The sequence below is a fragment of the Prionailurus bengalensis genome, chromosome D1 (genome assembly GCF_016509475.1).
Source record: "Prionailurus bengalensis isolate Pbe53 chromosome D1, Fcat_Pben_1.1_paternal_pri, whole genome shotgun sequence".
Classification (NCBI taxonomy): Eukaryota; Metazoa; Chordata; class Mammalia; order Carnivora; family Felidae; genus Prionailurus; species Prionailurus bengalensis.
This window is the reverse complement of record NC_057346.1, coordinates 59,558,816-59,578,109: the sequence shown is the minus strand read 5'-3', so window position 1 is coordinate 59,578,109 and position 19,294 is coordinate 59,558,816. Positions and strand designations below refer to the sequence as shown.

The window sequence follows — 19,294 nt, the reverse complement described above, 5'->3', positions numbered from 1 at the left end:
TGTTTTGTATTCCCACCGGCAATGAATGAGAGTCCCTGTTGCTTCACATCCTCACCAGCACTGGTGCTTCAGATTCTTTTCTAATGTGTGTGTAGTGGTATTTCATTGTTTTAATTTGTAATTAATTAGTGATGTAGGATATTGAGCATCTTTTCACGTGCTTATTTGCTCTCTGTATGTCTTTTTTTGGAGAGGTGTCTGCTCAGATCTTTTGCCCATTTTGTAATCTGGTTGTTCATTTCTTTTGTTGAATCTTAAGAGTTCTTTGTACATTGTGGGTACCAGTCTTTAATCAGATTATGTAGTTTGCAAATATTTTCTCCCAGTCTATGATTTGTATTCTCATTCTCTTGACATTTAGCTTTGATGCATTTTTTAAAAAGCTTATTTTCTAAATGATTTTTTCTTTAAATTGAGGTATAATTTTCTTGATACAAAAAACCTAAGATAATTCATGTCATAAAAGTCACCCTTTAAAGTGTACAATTAACTCACTGGTTTGCACAAAGTTGTTCAACCATCACCACTATGTACAGAAAATTTTCCTCACTCCAAAAAGAAACCTATTATCATTCCCATTTCCCTCTCCTCTTGGCAACCACTAATCTACTTTGTCTCTATGGATTTGCCTATCTGGACATTTTCATATAAATGAAATCAGAATATGTAATCTTTTGTAACTGGATCCCATTACATTTAATATGTTTTCAAGGCTCATCTTCATGTTGTTGCATACATCAGTACTTCATTCTTTTTATGGCTTAGTATTCCATTGTATGGATACATCATATTTTATCTATTCATCAGTTTGATGGACATTTGGATGGTTTCCACTTTTTTGCTTTTAACATTCATGTAACAAGTTTTTGTGTGTGTTTTATGACACAGGTATATACTTGGGATTGTAATTGCTGGGACCTATAGAAACTTTTTTTTTTTTTTAATGTTGAGAGAGAGAGTGTATGCACACGAGTGGGGAAGGGGCAGAGAGAGGAGAGAGAATCCCAAGCATGCTCTGCACTGCCAGTGCAAAGCCCGGCATGGGGCTTGAACTCATGAACCATGAGTTCATGGCTTGAGCTGAAACTAAGTCACTTAACCGACTGAGCCACCCAGGGATCCCTGAAAGTTGCTTAATCTTCCCAGGGATTGCTAGACTCTTCCAAAGTGATTGCATCATTTTACATTCCCAAATCTCCACTTCATCACTTGTTATTGTCTATATTTTTGATTATAGCCATTATAGTGGGTGTATAGTGGTATCTCATTGCAGTCTTGATTTGCATTTCTCTGATGGCTAATGATGTTTTGCTTATTGCCCATTTGTACATTTTTGGAGAAATATCTCTTCAGACCTTTTTCCCATTTTACAATTAAGTTATTCATCTTTTTATTGTTGAGTTGTAAAAGTTCTTGAAGTGTAGTTACTGTTGATAAGATGTAGGATATGACAGTGACATAGGTGAGTGAAGTGGGCAGGGGCAGAAAAAGACCATTAAATATAAGTAAAGCAGAGAGTTGGAACAGTCATTCATGGTAAGTTAAAGCCACCAAGAATGGCATGTGTGGGAAAAAGAGAAAGTGATACTACAGGAGCTAAAACCTTCCCTGTATGAGGGACATTGAGAATTCAGTAGAAAGAACAATGACAGAAGGGTTGGGATAGTAGTCAGACTGCTTAATTTTAAAAGCTGGAAGAAAGGATGAGAAATAATCACAAAGCAGCAGTGGGGGGCTCACTTCCTGGGTATGACAATAAAAGCGGCCTCCACTTAGGAAGGCTACAGGGGAAGCAACAGTTTATGGGACAGCCAAAGTAAGCAGTCCCTTTAGGGGACAATTAAGGTGAAGAGTGATGGAAACATTCCAACAAGAAGGTGCTTACACAGAATTTGATTATAGGGGCACCTGGGTGGCTCAGTCGGTTAAGCATCCAACTTCAGCTCAGGTTATGATCTCGCGGTCCGTGGGTTTGAGCCCCACGTCGGGCTCTGTGCTGACCGCTCAGAGCCTGGAGCCTGTTTCGGATTCTGTGTCTCCCTCTCTCTCACCCTCCCCTATTCATGCTCTGTCTCTCTCTGTCTCAAAAATAAACGTTAAAATTTTTTTTAATAAAAAAAAAAGAATTTGATTATAGAAGGCAAGTGCTGGAAGGCACAGGCAAAGGGCTGGGAAGGGGAGCAGTATGTGTGATGTGGTGGTAGATGACCAATGAGGTTCAGACGCTTGGGATTACTGTGACAAACCTGTGAGGCATGGTGGGATTAAACTTGACTCTTAGGCGATGGTGAGCAAATAGTTCCAGGACTGTGGTCGAGGCTACATTCCTTATTTCTGCAACTGGTCATGGCCCAGAGGTGGGGGTGGGTGGGGTGGCACTCCAGTGACTTCCCTCCTCTTCTACTCATTCCATATTCTCCTTGCCCTATGTCATCTCCTTAGATCATTAGTGTTCTTTGCCTAGTAGGTGATCCAAATCTTTGTTCTTTAAAAATCCGAGTGGTGCTAGTATCTAATACCTAATACATAGTATCAATTAGGACCACAACAAAATAGAAAATTGCTTAGATGTAAAAAACATGGAAATAAATCTGAGGAAAGTTCTGGAGTGTTCTTTTCAGATTCACCTATTTTTTATACTGTCCTTTCTTGCATTATGGTTTCCAGTCTTCCCTTTATCTCTCTGAACATTTTAAACATATATAAATTCAGATTCTTTTAACAATTTTGAGTAATCTCTACATGTAAGTAGTGGCCAAACGCACAACCCTGAGATCAAGAGTTGCAGGTTCCACCAACTAAGCCAGTGAGGCACCCTTCAGACTCTTTTAAAAACAATTCTTGGAGTGTAATCTCTCCCATTTGTTCTTTCCTTGGTTTGTTGTTTCTTCTCCTTCTTCTTTTGTAACTTTTTCAATTTCTCCCTGTAAGCTCATTTTTAATAGGACTTGTTTTCCCATGGGTTCCTTTGTGAAAAGCTGATTATGGGAATATCCTTAAAGAACAGTAACTCCTTGACTTCCACTCTCACAAATCCTTTGACTTTTGGGTTCCCATTCATTTCTGGCACCTTGGGATCGCCCATTTTTAGTTTCAAGCCCAGTTATGTGTTAAGCTTTTTGTTGTTACATATTATTTCCACGTTTGAGGGTGGGAAGGGATTTTGCCTGTAACTACTCCATCTGTTGCAAACTGGTCCGAAGTCAGTCCAAAGGGTCTTTTGAAAACATAAATATGGTAATTTCATTCCCTTAGATGGCATTCAAGGCACTATGAAATTAGGAAACTTGCTTCTCTAGCTTCATTTTTCACTGCTTTCTCCTCTTTTCCACATCCAGATACAGTCTCCACATTCTAGTCATAGATGACTCTTCTCTTTCCTTTCTCTCTCATTGTACCTAGGGTGTGTGTTGGTGGGAGTTAAATGGACTCATTCGCTAGTTTGCACACTATTAAGTAGTTACTGCCAGTAGCTTGTATGTTCTAAGAGCTAGATCCAGAAAACAGTATCTCCAGGTGCCTTCACATCTAGACACTGCAGTGTAACATGAGTTTAGTTAACTTAAAAAAAATTTTTAATGTTTATTTTTGAGAGAGAGAGAGAGAGAGAGAGCGAGCACACGTGCATGAACAGGGGAGGGGCAGACAGAGAGGGAGACACAGAACCCGAAGCAGCGTCCAGGCTCCGAGCTGTCTGCACAGAGCCCAATGAGGGGCTAGAACTAACAAGACGCAACATCATGACCTGAGCTGAAATTGGACACTCAACTGACTGAGCCACTCAGGCACCCCTAGTTAACTTTAAATTAAAAATGCAGTTGAGTCTAGTTAGGTTTACACTGAATTATATATTGAGTCATACTTTTCAAGAACTTGGTATATCTTCTCATTTTATGCCCTTCAGTAGGATTTTATTAAGTTTATTGTTAAATATTTTATAATTTTGAATAGGTAACACATTAATATGGTTCAAAATTAAAAGTATAAAAATGAATATCGTGAATTTTCCACTTCCATTGCTATCCCCCTCTCTCTACCCAATTCCCCTTTCACAGGTATTTTTTTTGTATATATGAACAAATATATATATGTATTTGTTGCAACTGAATGAAATACCTTTCCTTTGTTACTGTTTTCTAGTTGACTACTGCTAGAATAGAAAAAAAGCTATTGATTTTTATACATTTACCTTTTATTCATACACTTACCAAATTTCCTTATTATGCTACTAGGTCTTAGTATAGTCTCTTGGATTTCCTAAATACACAATCGTATTTCACCAAAACAAGATAAGTTATTATTTTCCAGTATTTTCATCAATTATTTAGTTTTTCTTGCCTAATTGTTTTCAGTTGAATTTTCAAAGCAATGTTGAATCCTGTCTTATTTCAGACTTCAATAAAAACAGCTTTAGTATTCACTATTAGAAATGTTTGCGATTGTTTTTTGATGAATTATCTTTTCCTTTTACTTAGAACTTTATTTTACATTAAAAAAAATTTTTTTAAGGAATCTCTATGTCCAATATGGGGCTCAAAATCAGGACCCCAAGATCAAGTTACATGCTCTACTGGCTGAGATAGCCAGGCACCCTTAGAGCTTTATTTTTATATCATAAATCATTAAAACTGAAAAATTTTATTCAATGCTTTTTCAGCATATACTGATAAAATATTTTATCTCCTTTAATTTAGCAAACTTTATCTGAAATAATTTTAGAGTTAGAGAGAAGTTCCAAAAACAATATAAAGAATTCCTATATATCCTTACTCAGATTTCCCACCTGTTAATACTTTACTCTTTTGTTTTATCATTGTGGGTGTGTATGTGTACATGTGTATACATATATGAGTCCATGCATCTGTATGTATGTATGTGTGTATGTGTGTATGTATGTATGTATATGTATATAGTTTTATATATATATAAAGTTTCCAGATACATTTGCAAATTTTTACCTTTAACCTCTAAATACTTCAATGTATATTTTATAAAAACAAGGACATTCTCTTAATCATGTATTATCAAAATAAGAAAATTGATATTGATCTGACATTTAAATAATCCAGTTTTTTTTTTTTTTTTTTTTTTTTTTTTAAGTAAGCTCTACACCCAACACAGGGCTTCAATCTGAGATCAAGAGTCGCATGCTCTACCAACTGAGCCAGCCAGGTGCCCCTCTTCGTTCTTGATGTAGTGACTTATATTAATAAATTTCTAATACTGAGGTTTGTACCACTGAAATAAACCTAATATGATCATAGCATACAATTCAACTTTGTTTTATTTGGAATTTTTAATCTATAGGCATAGGTGAGATTAGGCTAGGACATTCTTTTAGGCACTATCAGGTTGGAGTATTAATCTTATGCTGGCCTTTAAAAATCAACCAAGCATCTTTCCATCTGATCCCACAGTCTGAAGCAACTTATAATTAAAAATTGTAACTCATCTATTTGTTGGGCTGGATGACAGCTTCAAGTGGTGTTCACCTTGTGACAATTCAATGAACTGTATACTTGTGATTTGTGCATTTTTCCACATATATTTCAATAAAAGAAGTTTAAGTAGGGGCGCCTGTGTGGCTCAGTCGGTTAAGTGTCCAACTCTTGATCTCAGCTCAGGTCTTGAGATCGAGCCTGTGTTGGGCTCTGTGCTGGGCGTGGAGCTTGCTTAAGAGTTTCTCTCTCTCCCTCTAGCACTCATGTGTGCTCTCTCTCTAAAAACAAAACAAAACAAAAAAGTTTAAAAGAACATGATTTTTAAAAGGATAAATGTTTAATAACCTTTCCAATTTTTTCTTTGGTAATTAATTGGTCTATTCAAAGTATGTTTTGGGTCAGTATTTGCTAGGAAATTATCTATTGTTTCCAAATTTGTTGCCATAGAATTCTCCTAAAATTTAAAAAGTTTCCATATTTACATGGTTTCTCATTCCTAATTCTGCAGGTTTTTTTTTTTTTTTTTTTTTTTTTTTGCTGTTTTTCTATTTATCAAGCTGAGGTTTTATCTATTTTATTGGTGTTTTCAGAGTCATTTTTCTACTTGTCCTTTTTTTTTTTTTTTTTTGGTTTCCTACTTTTTTAAAAAGTTTATTCATTTTGAGAGAGAGAGGGAGAGAGAGAAAGAATCGCAAGCAGGTTCCTCGATGTCAGTGTAGAGCGTGACATGGTGCTCATTCCCACAAACCATGAGATCATGACCTGAGCTGAAACCAAGAGTAGGACGCTTAACCAATCGAGCCACCCAGGTGTCCCAGTTTTCCTACTTTTTAACTTCAGGTTTTATCTTTATTGGTCCATTTTCTATTTTTGTATGGTTTAAATGTGTTTCTTTCCTAAATCTCTAAAACAATCACTACCCATCTTTGAGTTTTTCTTTCTGAATAATAAGTGTTACATTTTAATTTTCGAGCCCAGTCTCACGCATTCCAGGATACTCAGTATGGGATCAGGGTCTTACTTTACCCCATTTACTGAGGGTCCAATCCTGGCAGGTCCTTCTGGCTGGGCACAAAATCATGACAAATAAATGTGTGCTTGTTGAATAAATGATACTGTTCTGTCCTGGGACCCACTGTGAAGATCTGTGCTTGCTGCAAGGCCCACCCACCCATCCAAATACCTGGAGCATCTGTCATATGCTGGCACTGTGTCAGGTCTTGTGAATAGGGCAGTGAACTAAACAAGTATCTGCCCTCTGGGTGTTTATATTCTAGTGACAAATACAGACACAGAACAAGTAATACAAGTGAACTAAGAATTGCCTAGGATGCTCTGGAAGTGATGATAGGGACCCAACATCACTTAGGAGGTCTACCTAAGAATCTGTAGAAGTGGTAATACTTAAGTTCCTCAAAATCTGAGGATCTACTCTGTCTCCTACTTTCCTCTCAGGAAGGTGGCCATTGGGTTTTCTAATATGAAAGTTGTCTGGTCTTGAGTTATATGCCTAGTGCTCCTAGTCACAGTGGATTGAACCAAAGACTGACAGCCAGGCATACGAACTTAATCCAATAGGAATGTTCCACATAGGATGGTCACTAACTGACTGAATTAGAGCCCCTAAGGGAAGTCTGAACACCAAACAGAGTGAAAGGAGAAGAAACAGAGATAGCAGAAGAAGAAAAAAAGAAAAGTAAAGTATAATAGTGTCACAAATCCTATGGTATTGGATTGGAACTGTAGGTATCACCTGAACTCATGATTTTTAATAATATACATATAGACACAGTAATAAATTCAGATGTGCATGTTAACATAAATACACATATTTCTTTAGCTCTGTATGCTGAAAGGGCCTAGAAATAATGACACCCCAGTAGCAATGAATACATCTGATGCCCATTCTCAAGTGAAAGGAACCAGGAGCTACCTGGGGAAATAACTGATGCCAGGGCTAGAACAAGAAAAATATGAGTGAGCTTGGAACATCCTGTGGTGCTAAAGAGTAAGGAAGTACTTAAAAAAAAAAAAAAAATGATGGGGACAATGCTGAAACAACACAGAAGCCAACTTGAGAGAGTTCCTGATGGCCAAATCTGGGCCAGTATGAGCAACAAATGAACTATTTTAGTATTAGATTATAACCCATAGAATAAAACAAATATCCATTAGTTTATACTGATATAAATTATTGGATAAATATATGGGGGAAAAGAGATAGCTCTTCCCCACAGCAGAATACCAACTAATACATATAAAATAAGTAAACAGAAAGTCATCATTAGGTCAACACAGCATTAATGTAAACAAAAGCCACTTGGTTTTTGGATGCTAAAATTAGTGGGCAGAAAGTCTAAGAATAAATAAGACATTGACACAGCTTCAAAGTATCTCCCCACAAGATTCTTACTAATTTCAAAGGGGAAATTAGTAATTTTACAGTGGAGAAACCTGGTACACACCACCTCAGCCATGTGATCAAAAGTAACATCACCACCTGCTATGAGGCACTAGAGGGGCACATCATCAGTTCTGGGGTAGTTTTGTCAAAAATGCAAACCCTCAATCTAATCACATGAAAACAGAAGACAAATCCAAATTGAGGAACATTCTACAAAACAACTGGCCTGGACATTTCAAAAGTGTCAAGGTCATGAAAAGCAAAGAAAAATGGAGGCATTGTCACAGGGTGAAGGAGATGAAGGAAACAGGACAACAAAATGTAACATGGACAAAAAAGGGGGGCGGCACCTGGGTGGCTCAGTTGGTTAAGCATCTGACTCTTGATTTCAGCTCAGGTCATATCTCACAGTTCATGAAGCTGAGCTCTGCATTGGCTCTACGCTGACAGTGCAGAGCCTGCTTGGGTTGTCGCTCTCCCCCTCCCCCATATGCGTGTTTGTGCACGCAGCACTCTCGCTCTCAAAATAGACCAACTTTGAAAACAAAACAAACAGGGGCACCTGGGTGGCTCAGTTGGTCAAGCATCCGACTTCGGCTCAGGTCATGATCTCACTGTTCCTGGGTTCGAGCCCTGTGCTGGCAGCTCAGAGCCTGGAGCCTGCTTCGGATTCTGTGTCTCCCTCTCTCTCTGCCCCTCCCCCGCTTGTGCTCGGTCTCTCTCTCTCTCTCTCTCTCTCTCTCAAAAATAAACAAACATTAAAACAATTAAAAACAGAAAAACAAAACAAGACAAAAACCCCCACAAAATGTAACATGGGATCCTGGATTGGACTTTGGGTCAGAAAAAGGGCATCAGCGGGAAACCTCGCAAAATCTGAATGTCTACAGAGTAGTTAGTACTGCATCAATGTTAATTTCCTGCTTTTAATAACTATACTACAGTTTTTAAGATGTTACTATTACAAGAAGTGAGGCGAAGGGTATATGGGAACTCTACCATTTTTGCAACATAAGCCTAAACTTATTTCAAAACAAGAAGCTGTAGTAGTAGTAGTAGCAGTAGTAGTAATAAAAAAAAGAACAGCAGTCACTGAGGTAGGGAACAGCAGGCAGCTCCTTGAAGGGCTGGACAGTGATTACTGGAGCATCTGCTGGAGCCCATGTCTTAGCTTCGGTCTGCTTCATACCCACCATACTGTCATGGCATTCCTCCATTACCTGCCCCCATTTTCTGCTTCCTGAAAGAGATCATCAGCTAACACAAAAGGAGAGTTCTAAAATGGCCCTGCAGGGTGACGGAGTGGTCATCAATGGTGGCTACTGTCGATGGAGCCCAAGGATGCACCAGGCCTTGCTGTGCCCTGCTAAGCTGGGGTTGAAACGTGGCTGGTTTGTGGAATGCCCTTGGGGGATGGTGTGCAGCCCCTCTGCTTAGTGACAAAGAAGGAGACTGCATGGGGAAGCTATTCATTCCAGACTTAGTTGGGACAGCAGGATAGACAGAGCTGCTACAGACATCATGGCCACTTGGGCACAGGACTGACTTCATTCTCTCTCTCCCTCCAGCTCCCCAATGTCTGTGTTAGATTCCTGAAGGAGGTCCCATAGAGCTGAGCTTGCTTGGTCATTTGGTACTGTTGTCCAGTTCCAGAGCAGAGCAGGGTAGTGACCCAGTCAGCCTTCCTCCTAGAGGTGCCTTATTCTGGCTTTGTTCCAAAGCTGGAGAAACATGGTCTGGCCTGACACCAGAATGTGTGGTGAGGGGGAGTAGCTACCACATGGCAGTGGAGTGGGGGATTCTATGGGTCCCTTCTCCTTGGAATTTTAGGGCATGGGAAAGAGGTAGCCTCAGCCTACACTGTACAACCTCTGTGCCTGGGCCTCTGCATTCTTTCTCCACAATCTGTGCAGACATTATGGGGACTTAGTTGCATGAGGGCCAGCAGAGGGTGGCAGACAGGTCACAGCCTGGTCCCTGTCTTTCCTGAGCCAGATCTGTTCTTAGCTGTCAAACTTCTGAGCTTCCTCAGACCGTGATAAAGTTCCAGAAAGTATACAGGCCATGGGGATCATGCTGAAGGATAGAGAAAAGGGACCTCCTTCTCCTCCCTGCTCTGAAGAGGGTGGGAAGACAGCCCCTCTCCTGGGGACCTGTTAACAAATTTTGGGCCCATAACAAATGGTCCAGGGGAGGGAAAAACCCCTATTTTTGATTTTGAGGCTAAGGAGGGGTCTTCCTGTGGCTGTGGAGGTAAACAGGCCTTAGGCTGGGTGGAGACGAGGTAAAGGGCATGAGGGGAAGATAGGGCGGTTGCCATGCCACAGCCGAGGGGCCTTTATTGGATGTTGAGGGCATGTATAGGTAGGTAGGTAGAAGCTAGAGGCTGTGGCACATCTTCTCAGGGTGTAGCGGTGCCCGGATGTCCAGTTTGTGGGTCTTGCTGTCCTTGTCGATGATCTCCAGCCGCAGCTTGGGTGGACGCTTCTCAGCCTGAGGTGAGGGCAGTTCAGGGCTCTTGAGCAGCTGCTTGTCTGAGTCCTCCACAGTGATACGCAGAGTACAGCCCCCTGGCAGCAGATCCTGTTCATAGGCGGCTGCCAGCTGGTTCACCACACGGCGTTCTACCTGCAGGTGACAGGTGAAGTGGTCGTCACCGCTGTGGCCTGGGCTAGCATGTGGCCTGAGCCTGGAGCCCAGGCTCCATCACTTACTGCTAGGGCAAGTCAGAAACCTCTGAGCTTCAGTTTCCCTCTGCAGAGTGGGGCTAAAAACACACAGTTTAAAGGACTATGCTAAAGACTCAGGGGTGTCAGTTTCTGAGGTTCCCAGCTCAGTTCCTCACTCCTAGCAGGGATTCATACTCGGTTATCCTTCAGGACAGGGGTTTTACTTGATCATCTTCTGGTTTTGGTTGTGAAGGAGCATCTGCTCTGGGTATGAACTATTTCAGGTTGGGAGCCCAGGGGCTGGGTCTGGGGGCCCTGGGGTGGGAAGTGTAGAGGTGCCTTACTTCTCTAAGGATCCTGTGCTCACCTCATGCTTGATGGAGCGGGCGCCATAGTGCACGTTGTAGCCGTCGACCAACACGTCTGCCACCTCGCGGTCCCAGAGCAGCGTGATATTGTGCCTTTGCTTGGCCTGAGACAGGTCAGATAGGAGCATGCCTGCATGTGGCCCAGTGCTTTCCATCTCTCACCACTCTGGCCTGAGGCCTGGGCCTGTGAATGACTGTGTGCCCCTGAGGCCAGTGACCCACACCACTGTTCTCCAAGCCTCTAGGAAGGGGGTGCTCCCAACCCAGTGTTCCCCAATTTCCAACAGGCAGATGACCCATCCCCACCCATAGGCAGTTCCTATTCTTACTCTCTTGGCCCAGAAGTTCAGTTCCTTGTTGACAAGTTGGATGAGCTCCGAGTGGCAGAAGGGGAGGAAATAGACAATCTCATTGATTCGTCCCAGAAACTCATCTCTCCGGAAGTGAGCCTGTAGGGCCAGGTTAGGGGTGGGGTGAGCTCTGTGACCCAGAAGGGGTAAAGGGAATTACTAGACCCCAAAGGGGAAGACAGAGAGATGGCTAAGGGGGATCTTCCCACCCAAGACTCCAATAGGAAGGACAAAGACCTCTTACTTTCAGGATGGGGCGAATCACATTCTCCTTGAAGTTCTTTGAGATGGTAATCTTGTCATTAATCTGGACATCCCCTGTGGAAAAAGAATCATAAATTGCCTACTCCCCACACCTAGGGAGCTTTGGGAACTGTGTCTGCCTCGTGGCCCCATTTATGAAAAGAGATCTGGTCCTGCCCCTGATGGTCTGTGTGATCCTGGTCAGGGTCTCAGGCTCTCTACGCCTTGGCCTGCTCTCCACCTGAATATTGAGAGGGTTAGAACTGGGCACTTCCTGAGGCCCTTCCATCTCTATGTGCTACAAATCCAAAGCTCAGGATTCCTTAGGGTAGGAGTTGTGTGAGGGAGGAACAGAGGGGGAGAAGAGTCAAGACAAGACTTGAGTTCTGACTTGGAAGAGGGGTTGGAGGGTTCACTTCCAAATAGAAAGATGACAGATGTGGCCTCCTGCTTGATGTCATCCTCCACCTCCTGGGGAAGAGATGTGCTGGTGGTCTGGGCACCTGCTCAACTGCCCAGACAGCTCAGGCTGTGTGCCATACCAAGGTTTTCAGCAAGACGGTTATGGCTCATCTCCAAAGCCTCCTGCCGCAGCTGCAGGGCATGCTGTGCGATCTCATCACTGGCCACATTGGAGGTCATGATGAAGATGGCATCCTTGCAGTCGATGGTCTTCCCTTTTCCATCCGTCAGCCGGCCCTGGGAAAGAACAGTGACTCCATGTTCATGGAGGGTTAAGCCTGACTACTTCTTCCAGAAGTTCTCTCTAGAACTCTCAGCTGCTCCCTCCTCCCAGTTCTCTGAGCACTATTCTCACACCTAGGCTTCAGTGCTCACTGCCCTGGGCTGCAACCACTCCTCCTGTTGAGAGTGACTTCAGGCAATATTGCACCTCTGTTTGTCATCAATAAGGGCCCTTGATTCCTCTCTGGCACCCTGGAAGTCAGCCTGATTAAACATGCATTTATCCAACACACTTCCTTGGCGGCCCAGTCCAGGCCAGGCTCGAGGCTCACCGCACCTTTGACATTCTCCTCCTTAAGAGAAGAAATGCCACTCAAGAAACCAGCAATGACAATTCAGTGAGTTAAGTGGTATAAGGTCACTGTAGGAGTTCAGAGGAGGGTATTTTATAGGGCCACTGTGAAGACTAATATGGTCATGTTGGTTAAAAACCCTTAGTTAACCAAACTATGCAAATGTCCTGAACTGTTATTATGACAGCAGACAATATACATTTGCTGTATCGAAATGAATGACATGAACTGAAACCAGTATAAACTCTGCATCTTTATTTATTTTTTAAATTTTTTAATGTTTATTGGTTTTTGAGAGAGAGAGAGACAGACAGACAGACAGTGCAAGCAGGGGAGGGGCAGAGAGAGAGGGAGACACAGAAACCAAAGCAGTCTTCAGGCTCTGAGCTATCAGCACAGAGCCTGATGCGGGGCTCAAACTCACAAACAGTGAGATCACAACCTGAGCCAAAGTCAGATGCTTAACTGACTGAGCCACCCAGGTGTCCCCAAATCTCTCCATCTTTAAAGCCATCCTTTTGCCTGACAGAGAGGAAGAGAAAACAAGGCTCCTCTTTAGCCAGTGTGGGAAGTTTCCTTGGAATCTTTAGCTCTTTCTGAAGTGACACAGATGAAACCATCTATACAGGAGACAGATGCACCGAGAAAAGATACAAGGAGCTACAGTAGAAGGGACAGAACAACGAAGAAAGTATAGTTGTCTGGGGCCACTCAGTTCAAGGGCAAGAAGCTCCACCTACTCAGCAAACATCAAGGCTATGACTGTACAACAACAGCATTTTATAGTCATTTATGACAAAAGCAATGGTCAGGGCCTCGCTGAGCAGAACTGATGGGAATAACAACAGTGGACACCGATGGGGCACTTCTACATCCACTGCAGGTCTCCTGTTTAGTGCTTTCCATGTGCTCCCATACTCTTCCCACAAAGCACAAACTCATGCCAGGCCAGAGACCATGGCTCTGGGGACAGGTCACTGACCTCAACCTGTCAGCTCCTGCCTGCCCCAGGCTCAGATGGTAACTAGTCCTCCTTTAACAATTCCCATTCCCTGGTGGTATGGACCTGACTCAGGGTCAGCCCTTGCTTCTAAAGCCAAAGCAACGGCAGACTAGCCCTGGCCCTCAGGGGCTAAAGGGGAAGAAATGTGCATTAACCTAGCACCTACTCCATGCTGGGCATGGTATCTGGTGCTTGTTAGCCTTGCTTTATATGGGTCTTTGACACAGGCCTCTCAGAAAGTGTTAGTTCCAAGGGGGTCTATTTAGAATAGATGTGCAGCTCAAGTCCTAATCACTTTCTTGTCCCTGCCTTGGGTGGGAAGAAGGGAAAGCAAGGGTGGAAGCAGATAATCTTTAGCTTTTGCCATTAGCTTCCCTATCTATGAGTTATAGATCAACAGAATCTACCTGGGGGCAATTCTTTTTTTCCTTTTTTAACGTTTACTTACTTTTGAGAGAGACAGAGACAGAGTGGAAGCAGGGGAGGGGCAGAGAGAAAGAAGGAGACATAGAATCTGAAGCGGGCTCCAGGTTCTGAGCTGTCAGCGCAGAGCCTGATGCGGGGCTTGAATTCACGAACCATGAGATCATAACCTGAGCCGAAGTCAGATGCTCAGCCAACTGAGCCACCCAGGTACCCGGGGGCAATTGTAGTTTTGAAGACCTGTTCTGTGCGTGTGTGTGCGTGTGTGTGTGTGTGAGATGTGTCCAAATGTGCGCATAGGACACTGTTCACAGAGCTCAACCCCAAGGACTGAGTACACATGCTGCTATACTGGCTAGAGCAACAACCAACAGCAATTTCATTCCAGGATCAAAGCGCTGTTTCTAACTGGGCCTGTGGATGGGTCCTAGAGGGGTGACGGGAACAGATGCAGGGTAAGACTGACCCAAAGGATGACTTACAGTGTTCATGTCTTCTCTTCCTCAGAGTCTTTGGCAATAGAATGTGTCCCAAAGAGGGAGTTGTCACTGGCATACCTCCCAGCAGTGACTGGGTGGGTGTGAATGCTACCCTGGGTTATAGGGGTTGCTTTCCCACTGCTTCCATCCTTGAAGGGAAGAGCAGGTTGGGCTCCTCAGGAGCCAGTCTCTTCTTGGGACTTCTTCCCTGTGCTACAGGCTCTGGGGTCATAGTCCTGCTTGGTGTTTTGGTGAGAACATTAGGGCTCCTGCTTCTCTGGATCCAGGCTTGTGAGAACTGGGCTAGGTGGGAACGAGGGTGCTTCCTTCATGCCCCCAGACTGGATCATATGCCCCCACAACTCCTGACAATTGTAACTTATTCTAGCTCAGCATGCACCACAGTGGGCTAAAATGCTTTTTGCTGCCAGTCTGCTCCACTCATTCATGAACACCAAGGCAGACACTGTGCATCCTGTGTCCCCTCTGCCCCACCTGAACCACATTCCCTCTGACTTTCCTGATAGGTCACAAGGCTCTGGGTTAGCCTTTTCTTCTCTACATACTACATACCCCCTAGTTGAGAGATCTCATCCCTTCCTGTGGCTTCCATTACCCTGTCCGTGCTGATGCATTCCTGAATCTCTGCTTCCAGTCCAGAATTGTACTATGCTCTAGATCTCTCCAACTGATGACTGGCCTCTTGGACACCTCCATCTGGTCGTCGTCCCTCAGGCATCTCATTTTCAGTGATTTCAAACCTCAGCAACTCACCTTCCTCGCCAATCTGCTGCTCATCCTCCTGTGTTCCCTGCCTCAGTCAATGGCAGTAGCGGCCGTCTTGTCACCCAGGCCAGAAACCCTGCAGCTGGCCACCCCTGGCCCCTCTGTCTCCCCTCAAATTCAATCAAATCACTGAGCCCTGCATAGTCAGCCTTCCAGGAGTTCTGGCTAGCCTGTGGCTCTGCTTTAGAGAAGGCATCCTCAGCTCTAGCCCGGAGGCTTCAACAGCCTCCTTGCTGCTCCCCGTCTGCCTTCCAGTCCATTCTCTCACCAATGCCTTCTCTCAGGCTAGGAAGACAGATCTTTATAAAGTAAGAACCTGGCCATGTTTCTTTCTTGCTTAAAGTCTTTAAAAGCTCCTTACAATCTAACAAGTAAACCCATACTTCATCTCCTGGGATTGTAACTGGTCCCTGACAACTTACCCACTCACCTCCACTGTTCTGTTCTCACTTCCCTTCTGTAGCCGAGCAGTGCTGAGCAGCTGCAGTTCCCTGGACAGGCCAGACGGCCTCGCGCCCCCGTGCTTCGGCACAGTAGGTGTCTGCTGCCAGCCCTTCTCCGCTCGTTCGCCTAGAACCTCCTGATTTATCCTTGAAAGGTATACTATATTCCTGTTGAATTAAGTTACTTAACAAAGCATTTCCCCTGACCTCATGGGCTCTGGGAATGGTTGGACTAAGATAAAGTCCCTGTCCACAAGGAGCCTATAAGCATAACTCTGGCTAAGTAATCTTGGATGACAGCTTTGGTCAATGGAATCAAGGATATAAATTTCAGGAATGACAGTAGGTTGGTGGGGGCTGTAGGAAGGGATTATTATCAACTCCCAAAAGGTAGTCAATGGAGTGACAGTAGCAGGGAATGGGTGGACAGGGCTTACATATGGAGGTGGTAACAAGTTCTAGGTGGTGCTGGTTGTATTTCAGTCAGCAGCTGCCTTCCCTCTTTCTGGGCCAAGGGGGTCATCAGAGGTACCTCTCCAGGGATGTCAGAAACTGTTGTGCTCACGCTCCCTGAGCTGGGCCCTCCCTTCCTGTGAATGCTTCACTGCAGATCTACCTCTCTCTTCTGGTCCTACCTGCATGGTAGTTCTTAGTGAAGCTGTAGGCTCTGAACTGGACTGCCTGGGTTCCAACCTTGGATTCTCTCTTCCCAGCTGTATGACCATGGGCAAATTACTTATCTTACTTTACTTCAGTTTCCATATCTTACACAGAGGCAGTAATAAGAACTATCTTCGTAGGGATGTTGGGAGGATCACATGAATTGATACAAGTAACTGTTTTAGACCAGTGCCTGGTACATAAAGTCAAAAATTTCAACATTATCATGTCTCCTTTCCACTTATCTACCTAGGCAGGGAGCTCCCAGAGAGAAGGTATGGGTCTAGTCCATAGCTGTGTACTTGAATCCCATCAAGAGACTAGAATAAAGTGGGAGGTCTTACAGCACAGATGTGGGTAACTAATATATGACTTTTGAAGGACTGGCCTTTATTCCTCAGTGGGTGGTCTGGGGACAGGGAAGAGCTGGGGGGCTAGGAAGACAGCAATGAAACTAGGGCAGGGACAAGGATACTGGGCCATGTGGGGAAGGTGATGGGCAGCTATGGGGATATCTGGATCTGGGTCTTCTTGGTTTGGCACCTGGTGTGCTATTTGGTCCATGAGGAGTCCCTTCCCACACCTCATCAAGTACACTTGCGACATGGGAAGCAAAACCCCTCCTTGCTGTCCCAGAGCTGGAAGGGGCTAAGTGGAAAAGTGGGCTGGACTCCATCTGGACATATATTGGTTAATATAGCCCCGGCTTGGGAGCAGAGGAGAAGCCTCATGCTCAGTTCTGCCCGGCCTCTAAAGGAAGAGATCCAATCCTCCTATGATAAGCTCTCCCTCCCCTGCTTGAGGTAAGGAATGGCACAGAGTAGGAGAACTGGGGCTCTGGAATCAAATGTATCTGTGGCCCAAACCTGGATCCTCTGTATAATAGCTCCATGGCCTCAGGCAAGTCATTTATAACCTCTCTGAACTTCAGTTTCTTCTTCTGTAAAAAATGAGACAGCTGGGGTGCCTGGGTGGCTCAGTTGGTTGGGCGTCTGCCTTCGGCTCAGGTCATGATCTCATGGTCCATGAGTTTAAGCCCCGCGTCGGGCTCTGTGCTGACAGCTCAGAGCCTGGAGCCTACTTCAGATTCTACGCCTTCCCTTCTCTCTGCTCCTCTCATGCTCATGCTCTGTCTCTGTTTCTCAATAATAAATGTAAAAAAAATTTTTTTTTAATTAGAAAAAATAATAAATAAATAAAAAATGAGACAGCTGTCACTGCCTGGCTATTGTGATGATTAGCGGTGACGTTGTTAGCACAAGCCTAGTACACAGAATGTACTGAAAAGCAGAGTTCTTATTTAGAGCTTACCCTACCAGAAGGAGGTTATCTAATTTGTGGTGAGCCTGGAACTCCTTGGAAGAAAAGGGCTTCACAAGCCAGAAAGGTTCTTGGAGCTTATCTTGGATACAGCCTCCTTCTTTGTCACATGAGGTCCCTGATGCCTAGAGATGGAGCAGAGCTGGAACTAAAAATTCATGTCTCTGTCTTGGTATCTCTGCTCCATGTCTCTCTAGAAGGCAGTCTGGGCAGCCAGAAAATGTCAATCCTTGGGTAGTACTGGTCTGTCCTCAAGTGCCCAGCCCAGGCCCTGGTCCAGAAAGGGGGCAAAGCATCATTTGCTAAGTGACTGAATACACATGGGGGCAAAATGGCAAGTGAAAGGATCAGACAAGCCTCTGGGCCCTTGATTCTTGATTCACAGCACCCCATACTTTTGGGGTCCCCTCCTCCATCCCAGCCCAAAGTCACTTTCACCTCATCAAACAGCTGCAGCATGATAGTAAGCACATCTGGATGGGCCTTATCCACTTCATCGAAGAGCACCACAGCATTGGGACACTGTTTCAGCTTCTTGGTCAGCTGGCCACCTTCTTCGTGGCCAATGTAGCCTGGTGGGGACCCGATAAACTTGGCCACCTGGAGGAAGCAAGGAAACATATTGAAAAAGCCTTTCTATGCTTTTAGTTTCCAATATGGGCATACATAGGAAAATGGCTTTATTTATTAAGACTGCCTGTGTCAAGGGGCACCTGGGTGACTCAGTTGGTTAAGCGTCTGACTCTTGATTTTCGGCTCAGGTCATGATCTCACAATTTGTAAGTCTGAGCCCCACGTTGGGATCCATGCTGACAGCATGGAGCCTGCTTGGGATTCTCTCTCCCCCTCTCTCTAACTCTCCTCTGTGTGCGTGTGCACGTGTACTCTTGTACACTCTCTCTCAAAATAAATAAATAAACTTAAAAAAAAAAGACTGCATGTGTCAACAGGGACAGTCAGGCTTCCTCCTGGGGTGGCAGGAATCCTGCTGTAATGAGAGAGCAGACAGATCTTCTTTATGCTTGTTTTTCAGAGCAAGTCCGATACAAAACAGATCAGTGATCCTGCTGCACACATATGTCCCCAAAGGACAAATCCCAAGGCAGAATCATGTTGATTGACAGATCCACCAAACCACATTTTACCAAGGACTCTCACTCACCTCATGCCGCTCCTGGAACTCAGACATGTCCAGCCTGATGAAGCCCTGTGTGGAAACAAGCAGGAGTCCATTTGGAGGCAGGAAGGTAGAGGGAAGGGTTAAGGAGGAGAGCTGCTCAAATAGGCCCTAGGGTTTCAGACCACACCAACCAAGATCTTCTACCCCATTCTCACCATAGTGGGTTTCTGTTCACTCCTCCCCCACATGATCCCCCCCATTTGCTACCTTAATAAACCTAAGTCATATCCCTGCCCTTCTAAATCTGGCTCAGAATGTCTCTTTTTTCAGGCTTCTACTGGTCTGATTACCGTATCACCCACCTTCCCACCCATCCCACATTTCCTGAGGGCATCTTGTGTGTGCTGGGCACTGGAGCTACAGCTGTGAACAAGTCTTGGTCTCCGTCCTCAAGGAGAACACCTCAAGTAGGGGCAGACATACATGGACAAATTCGGTCACCATCAGTGTGGACCATGATGAGAAGGAAGGGTACAATAAATACCCAG

At 44.3% G+C, this 19,294-nt stretch overlaps 1 protein-coding gene across 2 annotated transcripts in view; it reads right to left on the bottom strand.

Moving 5' to 3' along the window:
- Positions 1-10,158: 10,158 nt before the first annotated feature.
- CLPB (caseinolytic mitochondrial matrix peptidase chaperone subunit B) overlaps positions 10,159-19,294 on the bottom strand; it is a 143,196-nt gene continuing 134,060 nt past the window's right edge. For both annotated transcript variants that reach the window (XM_043580326.1, XM_043580327.1), the window contains 7 exons: positions 18,789-18,833; positions 18,065-18,226; positions 12,018-12,174; positions 11,477-11,550; positions 11,212-11,331; positions 10,882-10,986; positions 10,159-10,473 (listed from right to left, as the gene is read on the bottom strand). In XM_043580326.1, coding sequence (XP_043436261.1) covers positions 10,225-10,473; positions 10,882-10,986; positions 11,212-11,331; positions 11,477-11,550; positions 12,018-12,174; positions 18,065-18,226; positions 18,789-18,833 — 912 coding nt within the window. In that variant the 3' untranslated portion in view covers positions 10,159-10,224. The remainder of the gene's footprint in view (positions 10,474-10,881; positions 10,987-11,211; positions 11,332-11,476; positions 11,551-12,017; positions 12,175-18,064; positions 18,227-18,788; positions 18,834-19,294) is intronic.